The 26,447-nt window shown below is 37.8% G+C and overlaps 1 protein-coding gene across 1 annotated transcript; it reads right to left on the bottom strand.

Moving 5' to 3' along the window:
* Positions 1–16: 16 nt before the first annotated feature.
* Positions 17–26,447, bottom strand: NPHP3 (nephrocystin 3). Its single transcript, XM_064671491.1, has 27 exons — positions 25,891–26,447; positions 25,112–25,237; positions 23,736–23,886; positions 21,585–21,737; positions 20,977–21,110; positions 20,568–20,728; positions 18,540–18,687; positions 17,924–17,998; positions 17,209–17,388; positions 15,702–15,805; positions 14,923–15,037; positions 13,769–13,912; positions 13,131–13,228; positions 12,550–12,652; positions 11,870–11,952; positions 10,705–10,843; positions 9,730–9,894; positions 9,156–9,253; positions 8,272–8,394; positions 7,733–7,922; positions 7,349–7,590; positions 6,876–6,951; positions 5,611–5,738; positions 4,535–4,775; positions 3,077–3,202; positions 2,369–2,484; positions 17–2,197 (listed from the first exon to the last, which is right to left on the bottom strand). The coding sequence occupies exons 1-27, from the start codon at positions 26,239–26,241 to the stop codon at positions 2,017–2,019; spliced, it is 3,951 nt and encodes a 1,316-aa protein (XP_064527561.1). The 5' UTR covers positions 26,242–26,447; the 3' UTR covers positions 17–2,016.

The following is a 26,447-nucleotide window of genomic DNA, read 5'->3' as shown; positions in this document are numbered from 1 at the left end:
AATTAAAGCACATTGCCATGGTTAAGTCCAGCTTTATTTGGCAGTCTTATAAAAGAAGTTTTCAGTTTTTACAGTGTCGCATGAATGTTGATGAATAAAATCTTGATATTCTGACTGTGTAATTAAATCTCCCTTGAAGCTGGTGACCCTCAGTTTTGAGGAGGAATTATCCTACACAGAATTATTACCTGGCATACATCATATATATAAATTACTTTTCCTTACTGTCCATGAGGTGCAACTGCAGGGACAGCTGTCTTGTGAGCACACAGTGGCTACAGCTGACACACGGCCATAGGATTCTTAGTCCTACGTGATCCTGCTTTACTTTCTGTAGTCAAGTCTAATGTAACACTGCAGATCTAGAAAGTTGCTTCTTATTTAAATCAGAAACATTAAGGAAAACTATTCAGGAGAGCAAGATACATCATTTTACATGTTAAAATCAGAACAGAGGTGACAGACGAGATATCTGGTAATTCTTCAGAGAAGGGATTTACCAGATCTAGGGAGAGGAGGCAACAGAAACACACACACACTAAGTAGGTTGAGGGTTTTTGGTTGGTGTTTGTTTTCCCTTTTGCCCCTCTCCTTAGTTGGTAACAATCCTGCAAAGAAACTTTCCTATTTTCAAAACTCTTCAAGGTGGCTGGAATACAGTGGTCAAATTCCTGCTTTGATTAAAAACCCACTTTCTGAATAAGAGGAAAATATCCAGAGAGCTATTAGGAAGTGCCAACTCTTGTTGCTGTATCATAATATCTTCAAGAGCTATTTTTGAATTTTTTTTTCAAACTAAATCTTCATCTTAAAAATCAAATTTGAGCTGTATATTTGTGCTGTCAGTTTCAGATACTGGTTTTTTTGCCAAGTTAGAGCCTTATTAAAATATTAAATTCCTCCTAACTAGAATAAGGGCTGAAATGGGCTATATTTAATTCTGCTCCAAAAGAGGGAAAACACAGGGTGCAAGGTAAGTACCCCTTGGAGCTGAAGACCATTTGCATTTTTCAAACTGGATCAAATAAGTCTTTACATTAGTTGCCTCTGAAACATTATAGTAAGGTTTCAATTAATTTTCCACTTATATTCATTTTTTAATAAAAAGTATGTATTTAAATTGATTCATGGATTTGTGCACTGTATGAGAACAGACTTCAAACTGATTCTTCCACATGACTACGGTGTTAAGAAATACAAGAGGCAGGTAGGTTGGTTTATCATCTCTTTATCTGATGGCAAACTATTTTGAATCACTAGGTTATCCCAGCAAATACATTGTTGTATTTTAAGGGATTCAGTGAGATTAAATAGTGAAAGTATCACTAAAGGTTTAACAACAGGGAATTGGGTCATAATCATTCCAATTCCTCACTGGAAATATTTTTACTGAACAGAGTGGAATCTGACAACAGCTTTAACTGTAGATGATGATATATTTAGATACGTTAGCTTCCCAAGGAAAGCAATTAATTTTGCACAAGTCCCTTGAATGCAAGTTTGCTTAAAGCTGAAATAACCCTGCAGGCAAAACTTTTGGTGGAACTGTATTTTCAAAAATTTTTCAAAGTTACCATCTCTTCAGAAACAACTTTAAAGGCTTCTGAAAAGGGAGAAAGGACTGATGAAGCAAAAATACACAAATCCTCTAAGCCATGCTATTACAGCACAGAAATAAGAACTACCCCATAGAGTTTATACAAGGGGTTCAGCTTAACTTGTTAGAATCCTGCCACTTAGGCTAAGAGGTATCAAGTCCATGTTCTTGGTATTACCTATAACTTGAGCTAGCAACTAATATGTGCACCTATATACAATGAAAGCAGCTCACTTCGTACCATACAGCCTGCAAAGTTGGAGGATTTCAAGCTGAAACATTTGTTTCCCTGTCATTCATGAAGACAGGTGTCAGTACCAAAACAGTATGTAATCCTTGGAAAAATGGATTTGTCTTGCAAATTTTCTGTCTGCTTTAAAATACCAACAGACACTGCATTTTCTTGGAGCAGGTTCATATCACCTTTGTCCGTGTTCCATGAAAATATTTGGTGATAATGCACTTTTTAAGCTGAATGTGTCTCCACTCGATGAGTGTCGAGAAGTTGCTTTACCACCTATCAACAAAGTCTCTGCTTCTTTTATTTCCATAGCTCTCTTGTAAAGTTCAGCTGCCTTCTCAAAGTCTCCCCTTTCATAGCTTTGGAAAAGAGTAAAACACAGTTGAAAAAAAAGTCTCTCAAATCATTTAAATTGAAATACACACCATAGAGTACTTAAAGCTCTCTACTTTCCTAGCAAGTACACAAGCCCAGGATGTTTTGTTTCATGCAGTAATTTGCTTTTATAGGGTTGAAGCGTATAATCTTACCTTAGCACTGCCAAGTTTTTCAGTGTTTCCCCTACGCGAGGATGCATGTGGCCAAAGCTGTCTTCATAAATCTTTAATGCACGTTCATAAAGAGGCAAAGCTTCAATCTGCTTTTTCTTTGGGTAGTAGAAAGGTTTTTTTGTTACAGATGTGTATTACATTTGCTTTTCCTTTTTTTTTGCCAACACAGTATCAAAGCATTCTAGATGCAATGTCATGCATATTTAACCAGCAAGGTGTTTTGAGTTCTCAATACTACTGACACATGCGGATGATCATTGAGATTGTCAAAGCAATTGGCTTGCACTTGCAAATGCAATTCCCACTAATTCTAATTAGGGTTTGGACTTCCCGTGCAGTTCTGAAAATCTCAGTCCTGAAAGATTTACCAGATGCTCTTTGATTTTACCTAAGGCAGCTTTAATCCCTGTTTAAAAATCAGATATACAGATTGCAGAAATCCAGGAAACAAGAAAACAAACTCCCTCCTATTGATGCTAAGGAATTCGACAAGTGGATTGCATCTCCATTGAATCTCATATTAGTTGCAGGCTAGAAAGTCTGCAGCCTTCTCAGGTTTTTAGTTATGCAAGTCTTACAAGGAATTCCCCTTTTAAACGCAATCAAGTTTCTTTGGTTTCATTTAGGTACAAATCATAAAAAAGTCTAGGACAGGAAAAATAAACATGTTAGGCATGAAAAACTTACCATCTGACAATAAAGGACAGCCAGATTTACCAGTGCAGTTGCTACACTAGGGTGTTTTGGGCCAAATGACTTCTGTCGAATTTCAACTGCTAGCTCATACAAAGGAACAGCCTTGTCAAGTTTTCCCTAGAAATAACAGGGGAAAAAAATTATTCATTTCTCTTGTATCAAGATAGTAACAGTAAAACCTATTTTAAACAAAAGCCTTGGAGAAGATGTAACTGTTTCTAGAATAAGGGGTTAACTTTGGTTAATTAATAGTTATATTTTGCACAGATTGTTTATCATGAATATTTATTATGACCTAATTTTCCAAAATACTGAGCATATTCAACTCCCAGTTAACATGCTTCTTATCTATGTCTATTTCTTCCTTTCTTAATTTAATTTTTCCCCACAAGTGTCTCATTGAGAAAGCTCTTAAAAAGAATTTTCAGTTGTACTTTAATCAAAATAATTTTCTCCACTGGATTTTAATTTGTGCTTCTTCAAACTGGCAAAGAGTTTTTTGATGCAAATATTGAGTGTTTTTGCAGTTTCTAGCAGCAGGAAATTTAGAAGCTGAAGCGAGCAGAGAATATATGACCCCAAACCATTTAATGCACAGAATAGCAGATAATAATTATTTAGAAAAAACACAGGCACATTTGATCCAAGGGATTATCTTCAAGGGGTTTTTTTCTCTTTGAAGAACAGTAAAATAATAAAATGTTTGTCATCCACTGAACTTGATCTTGGCTCAAGAGTTGGAAACTGTGTATCACTATTACACTGATAATATCAAATAGTTAGAACAACCATCTACAAACACAAATATTCATAAAACATTTTAAAATTATGAAATGCAGTTTGTACTGCATTAACACATGTTATTCCCCACAGTGCATTTTACAGGGGAGCAACCCTCATCTTTCAGTAGGTCAACATAAGCTAAAGATGGCTCAGCCAGACAGTTTATCTGTAAAATAGCATCTCCCTCATAAGCCTTCAAGTTACCCTCAATTGGACTGTAATGTTCAAGGTCATTGTGTAAAAAGAACTATTTGTATACCCTTAAACATGATTTTTCCATTAGGGCATAATTGACCAAACTCTTGTATGTGGATGTCACATAGCAGACAGTGGAGAACTCAAATACAGCTAGGAAGAGCTTCCCTCACTTGCAGCTAAAACATTCACTACGCTAAACCAGAAATTCTTCGTGGTGAATACTGAGCATGCAGGACACTGAGGACATTAATCAGAAATAGCTTTTCTTTAAATAAGGTGTGTTTTGAAAGTGCTACTGGGCTCTTTGGAAGCATTCTGAGGCCATTTTACTACATATTTTATGCATGTATTTAGAACACCAATAGCTGACAGAATTCCCATGCTCCACTCTTTGGATTGAAGATGGTAACAATGGAAGGCATTACAGTTCATTCACATGCTAAGAAAAGGTAACAGGCTTGTGCTCACCATCTTTTTGTACAGCACTGCCAGGTGTTTCACAGTGTAAGCCAAGGAGGGATGATCTGGAGCCAATGCTCTCCTCCTGATGTCCAAAGCTTTCTCATAGAGTTCCTCAGCCTTGTCATAGTGCTTCTTCTCATTGTACAAGGCTGCCAGGTTGTTCAAAGACTGTGCACAGTCTGGATGGTCGGATCCCAGGACTCTCTCTCTCATTTCCAAGGAGCGCTTCAGGAAAAGCTCCGCTGTCCTACAGAACATATTTGTTCAGCAATATTTTAACATTATTGTAATATCTCTACAGGCTGAAGTTTGAAACAGAACAAACTCAGGCTTGGAAGCTTCACAGGTGCTGCCAGCTGGTAATGGACTTTCCTTGAAATAAGCAAATGCCAAATCAGCAATTCTTTTATGCAGTGTGGAACTATACATCCTGCTAGGATGGATGTAGACAGAGAGATAGTTAATGTATTTCTGTGCAAACATGGATCCCCCCCATTAAGGACTAAAATCTGTTAGTGCTGCCCATCTAACAGATTATACGCCCCCATAGCTATTCTCTTCTTTAATTCAACCTCCATCTTCAAAACATTCTTCAGACTTCTGGGCAACTCCTCATAGTAATCAAGTACTTCCAGGGATAAAGCAATCGTGACATATGAGGTGAAGGTTTAGGACACACAACACATTTCTCAAGTAACTTTAAAGGCTGTAAAACATGTTAAAGTGTTCAACAGACAGCTTTCATGCCAATGGGGGAGAGATTGGAATGGATTTTATATATGTCATGAGCTAGATTCTCACAGCAGAATCTGTGAGAACTGTCAAAGTAGAAAAGACTGCATAATGCTACCAACTCAAGCAAAGGGCATATTTTATCTCACTGCAGTCGTGTATTACTATTCCATTACAGGATTACAGCAGCTCCTCTGTCAAAACAATGGGTGATTCCCCCGTAAGACTGACAGCATCCATTATAACTAGGCAGTTCCTCATCCTGACATTTAATGCTAGTTCTCCATGCTTTGTCCCCATTTAGACCTCTGAGACCACTCAGTGGAGGTGTCACAATTACTACAACTTACTCAAGATTATTCTGCAGGTAGTAGAGGACTCCAAGCTCATTAAGGGTTCGAGCATTATCTGGTGTATCCTTGCCCAATGTGAGCTCTTCCAGTTGCAGGGCTCTTTGACGCAGCAGAGCAAAGCCACACTACGCAAAGAACAAAGCAATGTAAGCCAATCACCATTACTTTTAAAGTTTAACACTCAAGACAGAAAATCAAAAGAAGCACAATAATCCTATTTAGGTTCTTTTTTCGAGCTACATGGCACATGCTTATTTATAATGTAACTAAAATGTGAAAGTTTGGTGAAAATTCCTAGGCAATTCAAGTTACTGTGCTGTCACATGAACCGTTGTCCCTGCATCAAACATGCTAATTTGCACAAACTTCACAGCTCAAACAACCAATTCAGACCAAATTCTTAAGTTTATAAGCTCAAAACTTCAAATCAATATAATCTCCAACACCAAACACCATATACAAATGCTTTTACAGTATTACTCAAGGCATCACATGGATCTTTGTAAAATGGGCTGCCAAGTTAATGCTTACATGCAAAATGAATCACAAGTAAAAAGTGTGGCTGTTGTTACGCACTCTGCCTATTTTTGATCTTTGCAGTCTTAATAAAAATATTTGTGCAGCAGAACTCATTACAGAAATGGACCAAATCTTTATGAACCAAATTCATTTGTATTTAAGCACTGTGGAAATAGCAATATTTTTATGGCTTTTTACTACTTTCATTAGAGCAACAACTAGAGCTCTGGAATTATTAGCTGAACTCTTACAGTACAGGCATTACATGACAAACCCTTAGCTCAAGAATGACAAGAGGAACCCTGAAGCTGGAAAACAACACAGAAACAAAAAACAGATAAAAACTCAGTATGTTACCTAATATCATTACTGGGATTTTCCATTGCAGTAAGCACTGTATTTACTGGTAGGATAAATGCCTCAGCTATTCTGGAGAACATCTTTTTCCCTTGCCACTTTGACAGACAATGGTATCAGCAGTAATTCTGCACCCCTGAAACATATATATCCACTTCTTTCTTTTCCATCTCTCTCAACTCTCTTCCAGTCGCACTGATACATCTCCACTTCCAGCAGAGTTGAAAGGGCAGTTACCAAAGCTGCTGCTAAGCTACTTCACTACCTATGCCCACAATTATCAAAAGCCCTCGAGCTTTGTCAGCTCTGCAGACAAATTTTATCATCTCTTTAGCAGAGTCGCAACATGCCCTGCACTTCTTTTTAAATATCACACATTTCCTTACCAAACTGCCTTTCTGCCTTGCTGCTTTTTGGCGTATTTTGAAGGACTTTTTCCTCAGTTGCTCAGCTTGTTCATATCTGAAAATAGTTATTTGTAGTGTTAGAAGGATGTCAAATGTAGCATCAATGAGTATGCTGGAAAGCTTCTAAGTTACTTGAGGGTACAGATTTGAGAATTTAGGAATCTTGAACACAATCACACTTTTTGTCACAGATAAAAACACCCAAACTGCCAAGGGCCAGACAATACTACTCCTTTATCTCTACAAGTTTTTTGTTTAACTAAACACAAAAGTAGGCCCCTCCTAGGTGGCCTGCTACAAGAATAGAGAGGGGATGCTCATGTTTGCATTAGAACACATTAACTCAAAAAAAGAACCAAAGAAAAGTTCTGGCTTCAGGAAGAAAATATTTCCTGTTACTTTTCTTGTACTATCTCCACATAAAAGAAAAAGAGCAGTGTATTTAAGCTTACTTGTTCTGCTTTTGGTACAAGGTTGCAAGTGCATCAAGTTCACGGGCTACCCGAGGGTGTTCAGCTCCATATGCATTTTCAGAGATTTCCAGTGCCTGTTTATACAATTGCTCAGCATTTCCAAACTTCTTCCACTGAACATACACTCCTGCTAGCTGGTGAAGTGACTGTGCCACCCTTGGGTGGTCTGGATCCAGCGCAGTCTCTCGAATCTCCAGAGACCGCTGCAGAGGAGCTACAGCCTGTAACAACCAAGTTCAGAGTATGATGGCAGCAGGCAGCATCATACATGCTACAATAATTTATCAACTGCAATAGAAAGTACACACTGAGCTCCACTTAGTTTGCCTTTTTGCTGTTACAACAATCTCTAAACGTACTTACCTGACTGAGAAGACCTAGGTCCTTAAGAAACCGTCCCAGGGTCTCATAAAGATCAGCCAGGCAGATCATACTTTCCTCTCCCTCACAGTTTTTTTCATATTCTTTCAGAGAGTCAAAATACTCAGCTGCCATAGAGCTTTTATCTTTCCCAACCAGCTGCCAGTAACTCAGCAATTCTGCAAAATGTCCCCTGTTTTAACAAGGAAATAAGAATCTCATCTTATCTTTGATAACCCTCTATTCAGACTGACACTAGCTTCGAAAAAAAAGGGCCATATGCACAAACATTGTCTTTATGCTACAGCATCTACAGAGACAACTCATGGAGACTAATGCTATTCAACAGCAATATTATCCCTTTACCAACCCCCAGGTGTAACAGAATAGAAAAAATAGATTATTTACACGAAAACAGCATTTAGCACTTCAACCTCTGTTACTTAAGTACTTTTAATCTGCATCTGTCACTTTTTGATTTATACTGACAAAAAATTACTTTGAAATGTTTATAAGCCCCAAAGCAGTGGCTACCTTTGTACCTTTTGTAAAGGTTTTGGGATACAAAGAGATTCAAAAGACACTTGTGTAGCTTTTGCTTATCACTCTGCTGTTGGAAGAGCCAGGGAAGTTCATCTGCGCTTCTCCAAGTCACCCGGTCTCGACTATTGAAAGAATAACAAATTAAAATTAAAACCCCAAGAGGCCCAGAAGAACTTGTCAATTTGACATGAAAACTAGGCAAGCATACAATTGCCATACATGAATGTCTAAACAGACAGATTACTATAAGACCTAGGTACTCCATTTTCTTACATATTCATTTTAATTTCACCTCAGAAGGCATTGGAACCCCCAGGCACTCCACAGGAAGCTGCTTCTCCATCCCATATGGGCTATTGTGTGCCTGCCAGCAGGACTGCAGCCCTCCAGCAGCCCAGTGCCCCTTTGTGCCCCCTCTGTCTGCCATGCTGTGGCTCTCTTGGCTTTCTACTACCCAACAGTGGATGCTCAGAGGAGCAGTAAGCAGCAGCCCACAGCTGGGACACACTAACTCAGGATGTAAATGCAAAGCAGTTTGCAAGCTGGACATGAACTTCAAGTTCCAAGCAACCTCAAATTTCCTAGCATTCACCGGGAGTTAAAAATCCACATGGGGTCAGGTACAAAATAACTGATATGGTATAAATTCATGTCCTATGTTTTCACCTCATAACTCTATCTTTATCATAGCCCATTCTCCTTCACAGTCCTCATTCTATTCCAAGATTAAAAAGCAACATACCAATAAAACTTCTAAACTGACAACTAGGGTTTTGCAGAGTTATTTTGCCATAACAATTTATTAAACTCAGCCAAAGAAGGAATATGAAGAAAAAAAATATCTATGAGGCAATTTAGGACTTCTTATGGAATTCTGACCTACCTTAACTGCATGGTGAAATACTCCACTAGTTTTTGTCTATAGGCAGAAATAACATTTTCACCTTCTTCCATATACTCTAGTTTCACCATCTCCCAAGCCTGAAAGTAAGGATAATTAAAAAAAAGGGAATGCATTTAATTTGCTTAAGTGGCGATGATACACAGAGTGTTATGCAAGATGAAATACATTTTATTTTATAGAATGAAAATCTCTCAATGACACAGGCACTGCAAACAGATTGTATTATATTAGATCAAAGCTCTGGTTATTCAGGCAATATTCCCTTCTCTTTCAATTCTTCTTGGGTTTTTTTTGTGGAACCAGTTTTTTCTAGGACACAAAGAGTTAATAACTAATAGATCAGAAATTTATGAAGATCTGAAAGATCAGATTTTCAACAATATTGATATCACAGCTCTAGTAGTTTTCAACGTGATTCTAAATCAAATCAGATGTTAAGGAGAATGGATGAGCAAACATCAAGGCCTACCTAGTTAACAACAGAACTTATCTAAAAACAGAGGTTGGCATTGGTGGGGGGTGGGGAGTTTCACTTGCACATGTTCAGAATTACCTGGAGGTGTTGGAACTTCAGCAAACCACAGCCATATGTCAGCAAACACATTTTGTGCAGGCTGTGAAGGAGTGAGGCTAAGACTGCAGAAGTCAGCTCAGGATAAAGCTCCATCAGCTCTGACTCACTCATGCCGTTGTGGCTGACACCAATGACACACAGTATCTACAGAGAGCAGAAATCACATTTTATGGTTAGCAATATTTGCTGCAGAGCTTAGTTACACTGAAATGTCAAGAAAAATACAGTTTATTGCTGTGATAACTTTATAGCCAAAGGAAAAAATATCCTGCCTACACAAGCCCTTTCCCTCTTCTCTTCTCAAAGAAGAGTCCTCAGTGCTAATGGATTAATATTCTAATAGATGAAGCACCAAATGGGACACTGGGATAAACAAATGGCTCCTTAGACTTTCCTCTAAAACACTGGGGAAAAATAACTTATCATGAGGAACTTCCATCTAAGTAAAATAAGATGAAGGTTGTTATGCTGCTATTACCAAAGAAGTAGCAATTATTGAGTATCTTGTCTTAATAAGAAAAAATGTTTCACACAAGAGGGAAATTCTGTAAAGGTAGGAAGAGAAGTCAAAAATGTAATAAGCAGTGCCCTGTATTCACAAGATACTATGTTTTGACTGCATTTACTATACTCAATGTAGTTAATCACCAGATCAGGGTAGTGATCAGCAAGGAAGTGCTAACTCTGTATCACATCATACTGAAAAAACTCTGCTTTATTTTGTGAGACAACAGCTCAGTCTATATTTAACACAAAGCAGTCATATGTTCTATAGTTATAGAACAGAAATAATTAGATTAATGAAATTGTCCCTTCTATGCTAATAATACACACTAATCTCTGAATCATACATATGAACCAATATAAACTTACATTTACTTTTAAGTTAAGAAAAATTCTTTACAGGAAAGACTAGACATTACCTGTAGAAATAGTGGTGCATTTTCTGCTTACCTCTCTCAAAAGGCCTTTCTCTTTTTCACTCTGCAATGATTCTTGAATTGATCTCAGAACGAGCCTGTACAGTGACACTGTGTCTTGACATTGGCAACACTGTTGAAGGATTTCGTCAATATTTCCTGTATTTCCAACACTGAGCAGGAGGACAAAAAGGGCAAAGTTTAGCATATTAAATTTGGCTGAGTAAGCTGCAATTGAAACTACTGAAGAGCTCTATCTCTGGATTCCTACTGGGTTCAAAAGGTGCACAGCACCTGATGAGATTAAACACAGAAGAGGTGAGTTCCAGAACCCACTTTCTGTCATATTGTCTGATTTTTCTAAATAGCTGCAACATTTTACTGTACAAAAAAGTAAATTGCAGTGTTCTTTCCTCCAGCAGGAGTATAAAATAAGAACATCAGGTTGGATAAAGATAAAACCATACGATGCTGTTTCATTTAATGCATTTACAAAGTATGTTTTCAGGAGCAATTAAGCCTTCTAGAACATAAAACAGAAACAAAAATAATGAAAATCAATCACCCGGAGTAAATTATCAATTAGTGTATCATCTTCTGGGAGTCTCCTAACTAAAAATGCATCTTTCTCAACAAGATGAAGTCTAGGTTAATAATAAGCCAATGCACTTATTAAGTATTCTCTTGCACAAGAGGGAAGATTAATTTTCTCCACAGCAGGAATTATAAGGCTAAGTATCATATGCAGGATGTTAAACTAAACAGTTGTTGAACTTCCTTTTAGCCTTAAAAATCTATGAGGCAAGCTATCTGGTACATCAACAAACACAGCACACCTGAATTTAACCGTTTAACAAAACAATATCAACACTCTCCAAACGCCTTTAAAAAGCACTGGAGCAACTGACATACCCAGGAAGAAGAACAACATTAAAAAATATATATAAAGAGAAGAGCTGAAAAAAGATACAACTATTTGGATTCACTTATTATCAAAATGGTGACTGTATACTCTCTGATTTCTCTTCCTATTGCATTTGCAGTCAGTGAATGGTGAAAACTTTGCATACTTCTCCACTGTGTTTCCTTAACAATATTCATTCCAGGTTAAATGAAAGTATTTCAAAAGGCTAACAAACCCACCTAAAGTCTTCTAATCTAGTGATGAGCATAATAAGTTCCAGAACATCTCAACTTACCAAGCAATGGTTTTGCCCAAGAGAGTGACATACAAAGCATTGCAAGTTGTGGCAGAACGACAATGTCTCTCAAGCTTCTTCTCCTACAACATTTTAAATAAAATCTGTGAACTGATGAAATTTACCAAACAAATAAAACATTCACTGTTTGACAAGAAAATAAAAGTTCTAGATATTCTTCTATCTGTAACATCTGAACACTAAGACATGGTAATTACTGCACAAAATACTGCATATTTTTCTAGCTATAGGAGCATATGAGTGAAAGTTTCCTTTTGAATTTAAGATGAAGAGTAAGGATCTAACATTATATCCCAACATGAGGCTTATCTTACAGAATCAGTCTCCATGACAAAGGTAAAATACTCTTTTCCCCATTCGGCCAATCATTGCTACATTATTATGCAATAATAATTAATTAAAAATAACTAAACCTTCTAGTGTGCTAAAATAAAATAACACATTCACAGCAACACGTGCAACTGCACTGTTTATGTGTTAAAAATTTATGCTGCTCCATATGCGTTTCAGTGCTAGGAGCCATTGCTATCTTGAGCAATAGTATTTAGTTAGCTAAATATAATACTTTCTCTTGGCAGCTGGGCTTATGTCATTTTTCCATGTTTTCATTAAAAGTTATAGCAAAGTAAGGTACTTTAGAAAAACTACAACAGACATACCTGCTCTTTAGTCAATTTAACATTTGCAGAGCTACATTCTGCATTAATGAGAGATTTAACATCTTTGAAATTCAGTGGATCAAGATGAAGAGTGGGCCATAACCTTTGGTAAGAGAGAACAAAGTCATATTCGAACCTTATTAAATAGCACACAAAAGGAAAGAAAAGGCATCACAGCTCTAGAGCTTTTTAAAGATTTATATCAAAGCAGTAATTGAAGCTGTTCCCTGCTACTATGAAATTCTAGTTCTCTCAAGTCAAATTTCCACTTTTAACCTTATCCTGAATCTACATCCTGGTACTGCAGTTCTTGATGTGCATCTGACTGCATTTAATATCATCTTTCATACAGTCGTGTGGATAGATCCATCACAGTAAAGCAGAAATCTGATTGTCCAACAGCTAAAATCTGTCATTGTGACTACAATAGAGAAGGTCTCATTTGTCTCACAGGTTGCAAAATCATACCCTATTAAATCTCCACATCTAGACAAATCTGTCTGCTCTTCAATGAGTAACTGTAATTTAAAATAATAATTCTAACCCAGGCTACTTTGAAACATCTCAGAAATATAACATACCTCCAAGCCTGTGGACACGTTTCTACATTCACTGACACAATCACTCTCACGTTCACTGGCAGTGGATCTATCAACCACTTCATATGCTTCTCAGCTTGCTTAAAAACAAATTGCGGTTGCTTAATATAAAGATTGTTCGAAACAATGCCAGAAGTTAATACATTTCATTAACTGCACAACTCAATGCAAGGAGTCTTAAATTCTCCAGTGTCCTTAAAAATTATTCATGGTCTAGTTCTTGGGACGGTACTAAATGATCCAATTATAAGTATCAGCACGACTATGTACTACATAAAGCAGATAGAACACTATTGCTGAAATGTTCACCTCCTAAAAACAAGGCTATTTACAAGCCCCATAAGTCAGCTCACAGCCTTGAATCTTTCGATAAGTAATGTAACCAAACTGCTCAAAAATTAAAGTGTTAAGATAAATTTAGAAGAAAAAAAACCAAACGACCCAACATAAAATTTATCTACAAAAATAACTCAACTGCACTTCTTACAAAACTATTTTCTGTATGTTCTCTTTAGAGCAAAACAAACACTAATATTTCTATTACATAGCTATGGCTGAACCTATTACAGTAGTCAAGATTTCCTTTAGATGGACAAATGGCAAATACTTTGAAGACATACCTGTATTTGGTCAATAGAGTCAATAATTATAATAATGCTGCCATGATGGCGTGCAGAAAGTTTTTCCAGCCAACGGGGAAATTCTTCCAGAAGTTTAGCTGGATCAAAAGTCAGAGGTGACACTAACCAAGAGTGTTGCATAAGCTGCAGAATTATAAACAGATACAAGAAATTCTACCTTAAAAATCACGTAGGATAGTTGAAAGAAGTCCTAAGAGGAGAAAAAACAACAAGAACAAACAAACAAAAAACCCCATCTGATTTTGGGGCAATTTCTCTAGTCAAGTTCACATACAAATCATTCCTTTCAGTATATGCAGAACAAAGAATAATTATTCAACTCAGCATGTAAATTCTAGAGAGATTTCCTGAGTTTACACAATGGACAAGAAATTTGGAGACTTAAAAGACTTAAAGTTGCACAGGTTAAATAGGCAAACTTCTAAAATACATGAGAAAATTGCAAAGATAGCACAACTGATCTCATTTTTCTAAAGGTTTTAGTCCTGTAAGGTCCTTAGTGCCACCCTGTGATGGAAAAAGAAAGCTTAGACCCTGGCACAAAAATACTCCTCACTTATTCCCCACGTATTTAGTACACAATTAAAAATAAATTAACATAGGAGAGAGACTAGTCTAGGAAAAATATGGTGCCAACTGGTCCAATACAGCCTCAGGTTCCTAAACACATAGACAGAAGAGGTACCACCTGCCTCTCCCATTGGCCAGATGGCAAGGAATTTTGGAAGGAGCTTATATGGTTTTATAAGGAATCAATATAGGTCACCAGAAAGGAAACTGCTAATGTCAATCTGTTATGAATATCCCAGAGATGCTATTTAATTTATCTATATTCAGTGTATGGGATCAGATTCCCTCCATTTTATAATGCCTTACATTTCAATGACTCACAGAACAGTCTGGATTGGAAGGGAACTTTAAAGATCACCTAGTCCAAAACCCTTCAATAAGCAGGGACATCTTCAGTTAGATCAGGTTGCTCAGAGCCCTGCCCAATCTGAATTCGAATGCTTTTCTATTACATTTGTATTACTTTTCACTGATGTAGAAAAATCTGTAGAAAATTTTATCTTTTGACATGCAGTGGCACTTTCCAAAGCAAGAAACGACGCAGGGTATGTGATACATCATACCTTCAAAGTAAGGCGTTTAATTATCAATGCAGATTCTGAACTAGTAGACATGGGCCTCCCAACAAAGTGATAAAGAATTAACGTGTTTGGTGAATGCTTCTGTTGTAATTGAATCCTAATGACAGAAGAGAAGGAAAAAACCAGACTCAACAGAGTGTAATTTTGCAAATATATCCCAAACAAAAACCATCAGTTTTGCCAAAGGAGATACAGTATCTTAGCTAGAGGTGTTCCATGTTTACCTTACAAAATAGGATAGATATTTCCTGAACTATAATCAAATTTTTAATATCAGATTCCATTTTTGCTCTCCCCGGTACTGACAGCAATTAACAAATGCCCTTCCTTGCATTGGATAGTAACTTTTAAGATGCAATGACATCATCGATTTATTTTCATGCCAGTAAATTTTGTCATAGCTTACAAGTGACCACAAAATACATTTCTATGGTAAATTATTTGGATTTTTCCTTTATTTCGGTTAAAAAGACTCCAGAGAACTCCTCTTGTGTATCAGAAAAGGGCAACATTATTGAGCTACCAAAACCACATAGCAATGCTGTGCAAAGACAGTTGTAAGGTGTTGCAGCTGGAGTCAGGTAGATGTTAAAGGCAGTCCAGATGGAATTTGCTACTCAAATATCACAAACCTTTCCAGGATGTTTCTGTAACTACAATGCATTGTAAATGCCCTGGTTTTACCTCTAATTAGACTGATACAATATTTGAAATGTAATGCTTTTTTCTTAAATTTCATTCATATAAAAAAAAAAAATTACCATTTTGACAGAAGGAGAGATTTCCCAGAGCCTGGTCCTCCTGATACAAGCAGCGGTGGAATTGGTGCTGGTGCTGCTACTAGGTCATTTAGACGTTCAAAATACTATAAAAAAGAAACAATCATTATACATATTACACTGTTTAAGGCAGAAATACAGTATCTGGGATTGTGAACCATGTAGATTCAAAATGCATGTACTGATTTATTAAGGTAAAGGAATAACTACTGAAATGCAATACAAATGAAATACAAATGGAGAAAATGTTGTCAGGAAACACTTAAACCACAAAATTTACTACCATTTTTTTTTAAAGTGTGAAATAAATAAAATAAATAAATCTCATTTAAAATGGAACCTTCAGTGCTAATAAATGGGGTTAGTGTTACTATAGTAAAGCAACAGGGTACAATGTTTGTCCAGGCTTCCCTGCCCCCTGTTTCCCCAAACTACTCCACTGCACTGGATATGATTGCCAGGACAAAGCCTTCGAAGTTGGCATCTGCCATAAATGATATTTTGAGACACTAAGCACACAAAAGAAGGCCTTCCTTCACCACTCACTTGGATGTCCAAGAATGTTGTAGCAGGTGACGAAAAAACCCCAAACCACACCCATCATCTGCTTGGGAGAAATATTTTGTCTTCAAAATTGAGATATAGATTGGCATTTTTTCCTTAATGTTCTAATATTTTATTGCTCTAGAATGTAGTAAAGATGGTACAGTCCTCCAAACCATCAGCAGTATAAGAGTAGTGAAGTAAAAGAACATATTATGCTAGTAAATAGGGGCACTAAGAATTTAAATACAATAATACAGAAACTTCGAGCCTATGTTACATTATAACATCAAGGAAGGTTGCCCAAATAAGCTGTTGCATCACATTCTGTGACAACGTTAATGTTTATCTTCCTACATTCATTATACCTTCCCTGTTCCTGACACTCACAACTTGAAATGTTTTAAAAACTTGATTTCCAGTAATGAGTAAGTACCGAACTATTCAGCAGCCTTCTATTTTAAAGTTTCCTGTGTTCTTCTTACATGGCTACAAGATGAGATGAAATCTTTTCATAAGTCATCTCCTAAAAACCTAAATCCAGGTGTCAAGATAGAGATGGGATTTTCTTGGAGAAAAAGAAAATAAAAGAAGAGAAAAAATAAAAAAAAAAGAAGAAAGACATTCAGTCTTTTCTTTTGACAAGCAAAGTCCTGAAGTCTAGGAGGACAAAGTGCCTTTGGCACACCATTATAGCACTTTTCCCCAGTGCAGGAACAACAACTACTTCTTCATCAATGCCATTCAACAACACACAAACTGGCATCTCTCCCAGAAAAGAAATGTGCCATCTATATAAGAAATAGGGTTTCCTCCAGCATAAGGAGTAATAGCCTCAAGGATGCTTTCAGACACAGATTCTTCTATAGAAGTACATCCTGCCTAGCAAGGGATGGAAATGAATGATAACTTTTTCTTCATGAATATACCTTTCCAATGTACTTACTTTTTCAAATCCCAGTTCACATGTTGAATTAGAGGCCTGCTGAAAAGCTTCCATCTGCTCTTGTTCATCGTGTGCATCCCACAACACATCACCAAAAACTTCTTCTTCAGGAGCAGTGGAGTCTTCCTTGTTACCTAAATCCTTGCCTTCTAGTTCTGTCATTTCACACCCCAATATATCCTAAGTAAAAAGAAAATTACATGGAGAAAACTACAATTACAATTCTTAACAGTGTAGGCATTTTTGCTGTTAGTCTCAGTATGAGTGCAACTCTACTAACACCAAGATGCTCATTTCCTTTTAGGGTAGAAGAGAACATAAATAAATAAGCAATTAGATTAAACCAAGTTAACTCTGAATGCACAGGTCTCAAGACATTGATTTTAGTCATCTCATAGAGGGAGTAACTTACCACAAGGAAGAATAGGACAGAATGGACTACGCAGTCTTTCCTTATTCTATGATGTGGATAAAGAGAAAATAAAAGCTAATTTGGGCCATGAATTGGTGTTTCTTCTTCTGTCCATAAAACTACTGCTCAGTTTGGGGTTTTATTTTCCACTTGCACATTTCTTTGCTTGCCAGATATTAATGATAAAATACAAAAAGATACTTTGAATTACATCTAAGTAGTATATACTAATCACACTGACTTAATTTAAGATCACAAATCAGAGTAGGAACAGAAAAGGCTAAAATACATCATATACTCTACCTGTTTAATTATTTTTTCCACACAACTATAGATTTCATATGCTCCTTCCTCCACACCTCCAACATGGTCAATAATCTGAAAAAGTAAATGGCAAAGCATGCTGCAAATCTGAATCCAATTGAGAACAGTATTTAGGACTTCATACAAAAACATTCTGGAACACATTTAAATTCCATTCTGTTGCCTCCCTTATGTAAGATTCATTTTGCCTAAGATCTTTAAAGTTGGGCATCTAGTTTCAACTGTTGTCAACAGTTCTCCCTGTAGAGGAAAAAAATGGCAACTGATCTATTTTCAGACAGGAGGAATCTCTCTGGAGGTACACGTCTTTCTCTTCAGTGGCTGCAGAGGCACTCAGATAAATAACTCTGCCATTTAAGTGCCTAAACACAGGTAAGAAATTCTATCCTTATAACATAGAATTTTTTTTTTTTAGTGAAAAAAGAAGTTGCTTTTTTTCTCCTCTGCTAATGAAAATTTTGTAACATTCATAAATTACAGCTTCATCGATCTGCTTACATTAGAGCATCCAGAGTAATGAGCGTAATGCCATTTCTCCTAAAATCTGGGCCTACTAGCACTTAATGTTGTTTAAAACAATTTTTAAATGCCATACCTTTGCTTTGTTCACGTAAGAAATTTGCTCAATTAACTGTTGCACCGAGACTGAACTGACTCTGTCATCCTCCTTTCTGTGGTAAATTAACCGGGGTTTTTCTTCTGGATTTCTCAAGAAGGCTTCTTCACAGTCCTCCAACAAACAACTAGATTGGAAATCAGCATTCTTGTGCTATATTACACTGCTGCAGTAAACAGTTCAATCAACACAAGCTCCAAAGATGGGTTTCACTACAAAATCTATTTACAGCAAAAGGCAAGCAAATACTTCAAAAGAGAATTTAAGAAAAACTCTGAAGCAAGGAAAAGCTAAGGGAAAATTTATGCTACTTGTACCAAAACCATTAAAACCATTTATTCATTTTTATGATTATTGATTTGTAAATTAAAAGCTGATATTCCTGTCATACCAATTTGCAGAGTGAAAGGTAATTGCCTTGTATGGAAAGAATATGGTTTCATATATGATTAATGAGCATCCTATACATGCTCTGTCATCAGTTTTCTGAAGGCTTTGTTGTATTCCTTGATCTTTATAGGAAAAGTCCTTTAGTATTTGTCAGATACAGGACAGTCTTTCAATTTACAGTAGTTAAAGAGGAGAACTACACATGTCCAAACTCAAAAGCATTTTCTATTTGAATATGTGAATAAAATCCATACAAATCACTCACATTCCTGTTCTACAGAAGAAACTATATGACTTAGGGTTGCTGACAATAGCAAATGGGATCTCTCAAATATTTAGTTCCATATACAAGCACTACAATTTTCATCAGTTTCTCTAAGAGAAATTCTCTAAATCAATACTATGGGCAGGAACAATCTTTCACCTGTTTTCTTTTTCCTTGCTTGTTTTGTCCTTAAACACTTGTGCCCCACATACATAAAATTGGGTTATTTGGCAACAGCAACCCCTCAGAGCCAACATATCCTCAGCAGCCGACATTGCCTTCCTAAGAGTATAAATGTATGGCAGCTCTAGTTCAGTTCCTCTATAAAACAAATCATCATCATCCATGGCACTTGGTTGTTTCCTAAAGCACTCTACTGTTGTAAATCTTAGCTACTAGGGTCTTAAACTACCCTTTAATTCTCTGTGGACCAATTCTTTTATTTACAGAAACAGGTGGTCTAGTTAACACAAGAGCTCTAATAATACAACAGTATTTGAAATCCCTAGAGTTCAAAACCTACCTCTAAAATTAAATTTAATGCATACTGCTATCTTCAGATTTTTGCATTCACACAGATGTTTTGGAATGATCACTCTGTGATTCTTAATATTATCTTTTCTAATCTTTTTTTTTTCTCTTCTTCAGCAAAAGGACACCCCTCTCTCCCGCACACATCAAAACTATGCTCCACCCAGAATTTTCAAATGGATAACAAATACTTCTAACACAATACTGAAAGTATCCCTAGGTTGGTGTTTTTCATTTAGTAAATCATGTTTCTTCTTCTAGAAGGTTAGGAAATTACTCACTGAGCAAACAGAACACACTGCATCACTATTTGTCATAAAACATCATGACTTCAATAAATCAAACTGTCAAAAGCTAGCATAAGGTAACAAACAGGAGTGCCATGAAATTAATCCAAAAGACAGCCAAAAGCAGAAACTAATATGTGATAGAATAAACCCAAAACACTACAGACAGGTGTAAGGCTAGATAAGCAAATGAAAACCACTGAGGATATTTGCACCAGCCATCTTGAATTCCTAAGACACAACTGTATGGACAACAGAGAGCTGCTCTTGGAAAGCAAAACATTTCTGTATTATGAAGACATCTTTCAAGCTGTATTTTAAGAGAATCTGTAGCTACAAGAAAAAGGAAATGCTACAAAGTTGATATATCCTTTCAAGTGTCTGCACTAGCAAACCTAAAGTTTGAAGGAATATCACTTTGAAGATATTAGCTTAGGAAATGTACTGAGCAAAACATCATATACATTTTAATAAGCTATGTGCTCTGCATAAATTACCATTTCCATTTGTTTTACGAGTCTGGAAAATCCTCACCTTGGCAAAGTTAAATGCAGGAGCAAAATGACTAACGAACTTTTTTCAATTTCCCATTTTCTTACATCCTGAAGAGGCCTTTCATTTTCTGATGAAAAATTAACAACTTGAAAGAAGTACCCCATTGTTTCACAGACTCTTTGAAGTTTTGGAGAGTAGTTCTGTAAGCAAATTTGAATAATAGTGCTTTATTATTAAACATGCATAGTACTAAAGACCTACTAACCAAATCTGTTTCTTTTCTCTAGGCAGTTTCTCCCCCTGAAGTCCTTGAAAATATTTCACTGGTTTTTTTGAAATCAGACTACATCTACTAAAACTTTCAAGAAATATTAGACCAATTTCTGAATCAGTATCACATTGGAAATAAAACAGCATAAAAGTGAGCATAAGTTTGTGAGGTACTTACTCTAATTAGGATGTTCATTTCTGGTTGAGTCTCATCAGTACTAATAATATAACATCTTACTGTGTTACTCCACAGAGAATGGGAAAACAGAGGAGTGACCTGTAACAAACTGGCAACAGCAGCATCCCAATCATCTGTCAATGAAAAAAAAACCAAAATGAAGTCTAGAGATCTTCACATTTCATTGTGCTGCATAAAACACAAGTCATCACCCGTTAATATTAAGAATAATACATCTTATCTAAAATAGTAGTATACTAGAATACAAACAGAAAATAGAACACCAGCAGATACTGAAAGAAAGGTCACCATCTTCCATCGTCAATTTAAGCAACAAAATGGTATTTGGTTTACTCACAGCAAAGCACCAGTCACTGACGTTTGCTAAAATCACTGCTGCACATGCCATAATCACCACATATATTAAACTTAGTGCATACAGCTACATTTCCTTTTATTTTTACAAAGAAGAATTCCAAACAACCCTTTAGTCAAATTACCCAAGAACGGACACAAAAGCAGCTAAGAAAGAACAGAATTACTTAAGAATGGAGAGAAAAATTACACAGACAACTATAATCCCAGCAAAACAAACTACCATTACTTACCTCTGTTTATATTTGCAAATGGTCCCTCGACATCTATGGAGCTATGAGCAAATTCAGGCCCTCTGAAAGACTGCTGAAGTTGCATCATACTACCCATGGATGGCTCACTTCCCAAGGCTCCTCCATTCCAGTATTCAGATTGTGCCCCAGTAGCTAAAAATTGGAAAACAAAAAAAACCCTCTTCATTGCCACTAAACAAGGTAAATTATCAGTCCTTAATAGTCCAGCTGAAACTTACAGCCACATGCCACTGACCAATTTTTCTCTCCTTCAGCAGATTTGCTCACACCTTTATGTGCTGTAGTTCTAAATGGGCGCTTGTTCAAAGGTAATGTAAATCCACGATGTTAAGCATGAGGTTATTTGCTAATATTTGCTATTACACAGATTGCTCACATCTGTTAGTTCAAATACTGACTTGCATTACAAATCAGGAAAACAGTTCACAGTATTGCTACAGTCATTTGTGCCCACCACAAAACTGACAACTTTTGTTCAGGAATTGCTCCAGCACTGAAAAAGCATAGAGGGGCTGTAGGTCAGGATTGAAATCTGGGCTGTTTGAGACAGCATCTCTTCATAATATGTTTGGATTACACTTCTGCCCACCAATATACAACATTCAAGACACTAAATAAACCTTCCATGGAGAAAATCAGGAAACTGAAAAAGACTTAGAATGAGGTAAGAAAGAAAGTATGAATTGAAAAGTTAATTTAATACAAAAGGAGAAAGAAAAAATATATAAAGGAAAACTACTTTCTATACCACTAAAGTTCATCAAATCATAGAATCACAGAATGGGTTACGTTGGAAGGGACCTTAAAGATCACCTTGTTCCAACCCCCCTGCCATGGGCAGGGACACCTTTCACCAGGTTGCTCAATACCAGATCCAGTCTGTCCTTGAAGACTTCCAGGGATGGGGCATCCACAGCTTCTTTGGGCAACCTGTTCCAGTACTTCACCAACCTTACAGTAGAGAATTTCTTCCTAATATCTAATCTAAACCTACTCTCTTTCAGTTTGATGCCTTTCTACCTTGTCCTGTCACTAGATGTTCTTGTAAATAGTCTCTCTCCATTTCTCTTGGAGGCTCACTTCAGGTACTGGAAGGCTGCCATTAGGTCACCTCAAAGCCTGCTCTTCTTCAGGCTCAACAAACCCAGTTCTCTCAGCCTTTCCTCCTAGGAGAGGTGCTCCACCTCTCTGATCACCTTGGCAGCCCCCTCTGGACTTGCTCCAACAGGTCCATGTCTTCCCTGTGCTGGAGGTCCCAGAGCTGGATGCAGCACTCCAGGTGGGGTCTCACCAGAGTGAATAGAGGAGCAGAATCGCCCCCCTCGACCTGCTGCCACACTGCTTTTGATGCAGCCCAAGATACTGCAGTTACTATGCAAAAAAAAATCACTGTATTTTGAAACATTTCCACTTCTAAATACTCCTGCCAAGATGTGATGGTTGACATATCTCAATAAGCAAAACAAAGGTTAAGCAACAGCATTTGCACACAGCTTTTCCTCAGTAACCCCTTATAGTGCAAGCATTAATGGTCATCCTGAGGATTGTTAAGTCTGCTATAATTACTGCTCTATTTTGAATGAGATACGAAGTCAGTGGACTGATCACACACCCATCTGAACACTTCCCATGATATCAAATACTTCATACAGCATAAACAAGATTTTGTATATACTTCACCTTTGTATATATCTAACTCTGCTACTCTGAAAAGTGCAGCAGCTGAGACTGGTATATGTCATCATCCAAAGTGTCTAAGATTGCCTCTAGTTTCAGGTGTGATTTTTGGATCCTTTGGAGCATGATCTCTCAGATCTAGGATCAGAAAACTCAGAAAAGACCAGAAAACTCAGAATTGTTCATGGAACAATTTTCAAAAAACATTCAAGTCACTGTGTCTAGACAGTACTTGGTCTTCATCATCTATTCATGTGTAAGACTAGAAATGTGGGGTTCTCACAATCTAAAACAAGTTTGCAAAGTCCACTGCTTTTATCTCTTAAACCACTTTAAGCTGCTTTTCATCTGGATTAATAAAACTCTTTTTCACAAGAACATAAATATCTGTCTTGTGCTTTACTGAGACTTCAGTCATGTTCCAACATAAAATATTGGGGATAAAATTCTCACCTGTAACATCTGTACAATTATCATCAGAATCAGACTCTTCAGGATCAAACACTTGGATTCCTTGGGCCTGGAGTCTCTGGAGTTTTGCTTCTAGCTCTCGTTTGGCCCTCAGTAAGTCCTGAATTTCATTTTCTTTAGTTTCTCTAAAAATCTACGAGCAGGTAATAATTAAAAAAATTTAAAATTCAGTATCAGTTCCTGAACTCACGTTATCTACTTTCAATTGGAAAAATAAGCTTCTAGCATTCATTTAGCAGGCAAAAGCATGAAAATGAGAACACAAAGCCATCAGTAGTCTAAAAATGAGCAGGAAAACATAGTTTAAAATTATCTATTTTTAAAATGTTACTATTTTAAATCTTAGCACACCATTCTGAAAGTTAGAAGCCTGCACTAGTATGTTATTAAAAATGGCAAATTACTCTCTTCACTTTTTAAAGTTTATTGTCTTCTAAAATCACTACACGTAACATTTTTTTCAAAGATTCCCTTTTATTCTTCTATGTAATTTTTTTACAATCACATATAATCTTGTATTTACTTATTATTGTTGCAGAAATTTAAATTTCCTATGATAGAAAGTGATCAAGCATCTCCAGATGTCCTGTTTGTAAAATATTACTGTCATGTGGGGAAAAAAACACAAACCTAGATTTAAATTTAAAAAAATGAAATATTTCTCAAGTTTCGTTTTCTTAAGTAAGGCCAAAACCAATCCTCTTTTTATATATCTGCCAAACATTAACACCAGTTACAATTAAGGATAAGAAGAATCCTGAAAACAGTACAAAACAAGGACCTGTTTTGGGTGGTAGAAGTGTCATCTGCAGCAAAGGAACAGCAGAAGTATCGGCCCTTTCAAGTCATTCCCCCAGAAAGTGCAAATTGTCTTTAACTGGCTATCATATTTTGGCAGTCAAAAGAGATGCACCAGTACACATTTTTCTTTAATGTAAACTAGAGGTGTTAAACATTACAATGCAATATATAAAATTTATTCAGAAACAATGGAACTCTGTGTTTATACATTCTTTCAGCACATGTCAGTTTGCAGCCCATGTTTTCTTGTCACTTTCAAAAATTAATATACTCCCATGTTCGAATAACATAGGAATTTAGTTTAATGTGCCTCACTGCATATTCTTCTTTTAATATTTAAAAATTTATTTTCTATTTTTTTTCCTCATAGTTTCACAGAGAGGTTTTGGCAGGATTATCTTAACAGAAACAGGCTATGACACTTCAAGGTTTTTTTAAGAAGGAGGGGTCCTCATGAAAGATATTGGAGAAGCATTTAGGGAACATGAACAAGTGATATCCTTTTTTTTTTTTTTTTTTTTGGTCATTTTCCCACAAAAAGAAAAGTCAAGCCATACCTTGAATTGCCTTTTGACCTTGTCTCGATCATGTTCAAAGGTAGCAGCTCTCTCCATTGCTTGGTATTTAGCTTCTAAGGCACTTTCTTTCTCCCTAAGTATTTTCTGGTAAGTTTTCTGAAGTGCCTGAAAACATTTAATATAGCATTTTTTTCTGAGTTTTATCACCGATAAAAGGGTTTAGATTACTTTTCAGGTCTGTCTACGATGTTATCCCAGCACCCTACATCTCTCCTTACTGCAGGGCAGATAGAATCACAGAATCTCAGAATATTCTGAGATTATAAGGAAAGGATTGGAAAGGACCCACAAGGATCCCACAAGAATAGAGTCCATCTCCTGGCCCTGCACAGGTCACCGCAAGAATCGCACCACGTGCCTGAGAGCATCGTCCAAACGCTTCTTGAACTCTTGTCAGGCTGGGTGCTATGACTACTTCCCTGGGCAGCCTGTTCCACTACCCAACCACTCTCTGGGGGAAGAATCTTTTCCTAATATCCAACCTAAACCTCCCCCGACACAACTTCAGGCCATTCCCACGGGTTCTATCACTGGTCACCACAGTGACCGCACGGCGCGGTCCCCATTCCCAGACGCACACCTTGAAGGCATCCCTATGGCTCACCAGGATAGCACCGGGGCACGCACCATTCCCTCAGTACCTTGCCTTCCCTCGCACCCGCCGCCTCCCTGACAGCTTTCCCAGGGAAGCGGGACTAGTCCTTCGCAGCCCCAGCTTTGCTGCTCACTCCCCTCACCCGAGGGGCAGCGGGCGCTACCTGTAGCTCGGCGCGCAGCCGCTTATTCTCCCTGTCCAGCTTGGCCTCCTTCTTCACCATGGAGGCCACCTCGTTGTTCTTGCTGACGCGGAAGATCTCGTACTCCTTCCTCAGGCGCTCGTACTCGGCCACGCACTCCAGCTCCTGCACCGAGGCCGTGGACTTGAAGCTGGCGCCGATGAGCCCGCCGGGCCGGGAGCCGCCAACGCGCCGCAGGGACCCGCGCAGCAGCCGCGCCTTGGGCTTCACCTCCACCGGGATCTCGCAGGCCTCGCCGCCGCCGCCGTACGTGTCCTCGATCACCTCCCCGACCACGCCCGCCGGGCTCACCAGGGACGACGCCGTCCCCATGGCCCCGCTCCCGCCACCGGGCGCGGCTCTAACCCCGGGCCATGCGGCCGGAGCCTCCGGCGGGACCTGGCGGCGGGGACGTGCCCGGGGCGGAGCGCTGCCGGCTGCGGCTGCGGGACATGGTCCGCTCCATGCGCCGGCCGGACGGGGAAGGGAGAGCGGGAGGAAGCGGCCCCGCGGGCCGCCTCTCTCCCTCCTTCCCTTCC

Source organism: Pseudopipra pipra, chromosome 1, assembly GCF_036250125.1.
Source record: "Pseudopipra pipra isolate bDixPip1 chromosome 1, bDixPip1.hap1, whole genome shotgun sequence".
NCBI classification, from domain to species: Eukaryota; Metazoa; Chordata; class Aves; order Passeriformes; family Pipridae; genus Pseudopipra; species Pseudopipra pipra.
This window is presented reverse-complemented; position numbering and strand designations above follow the sequence as displayed.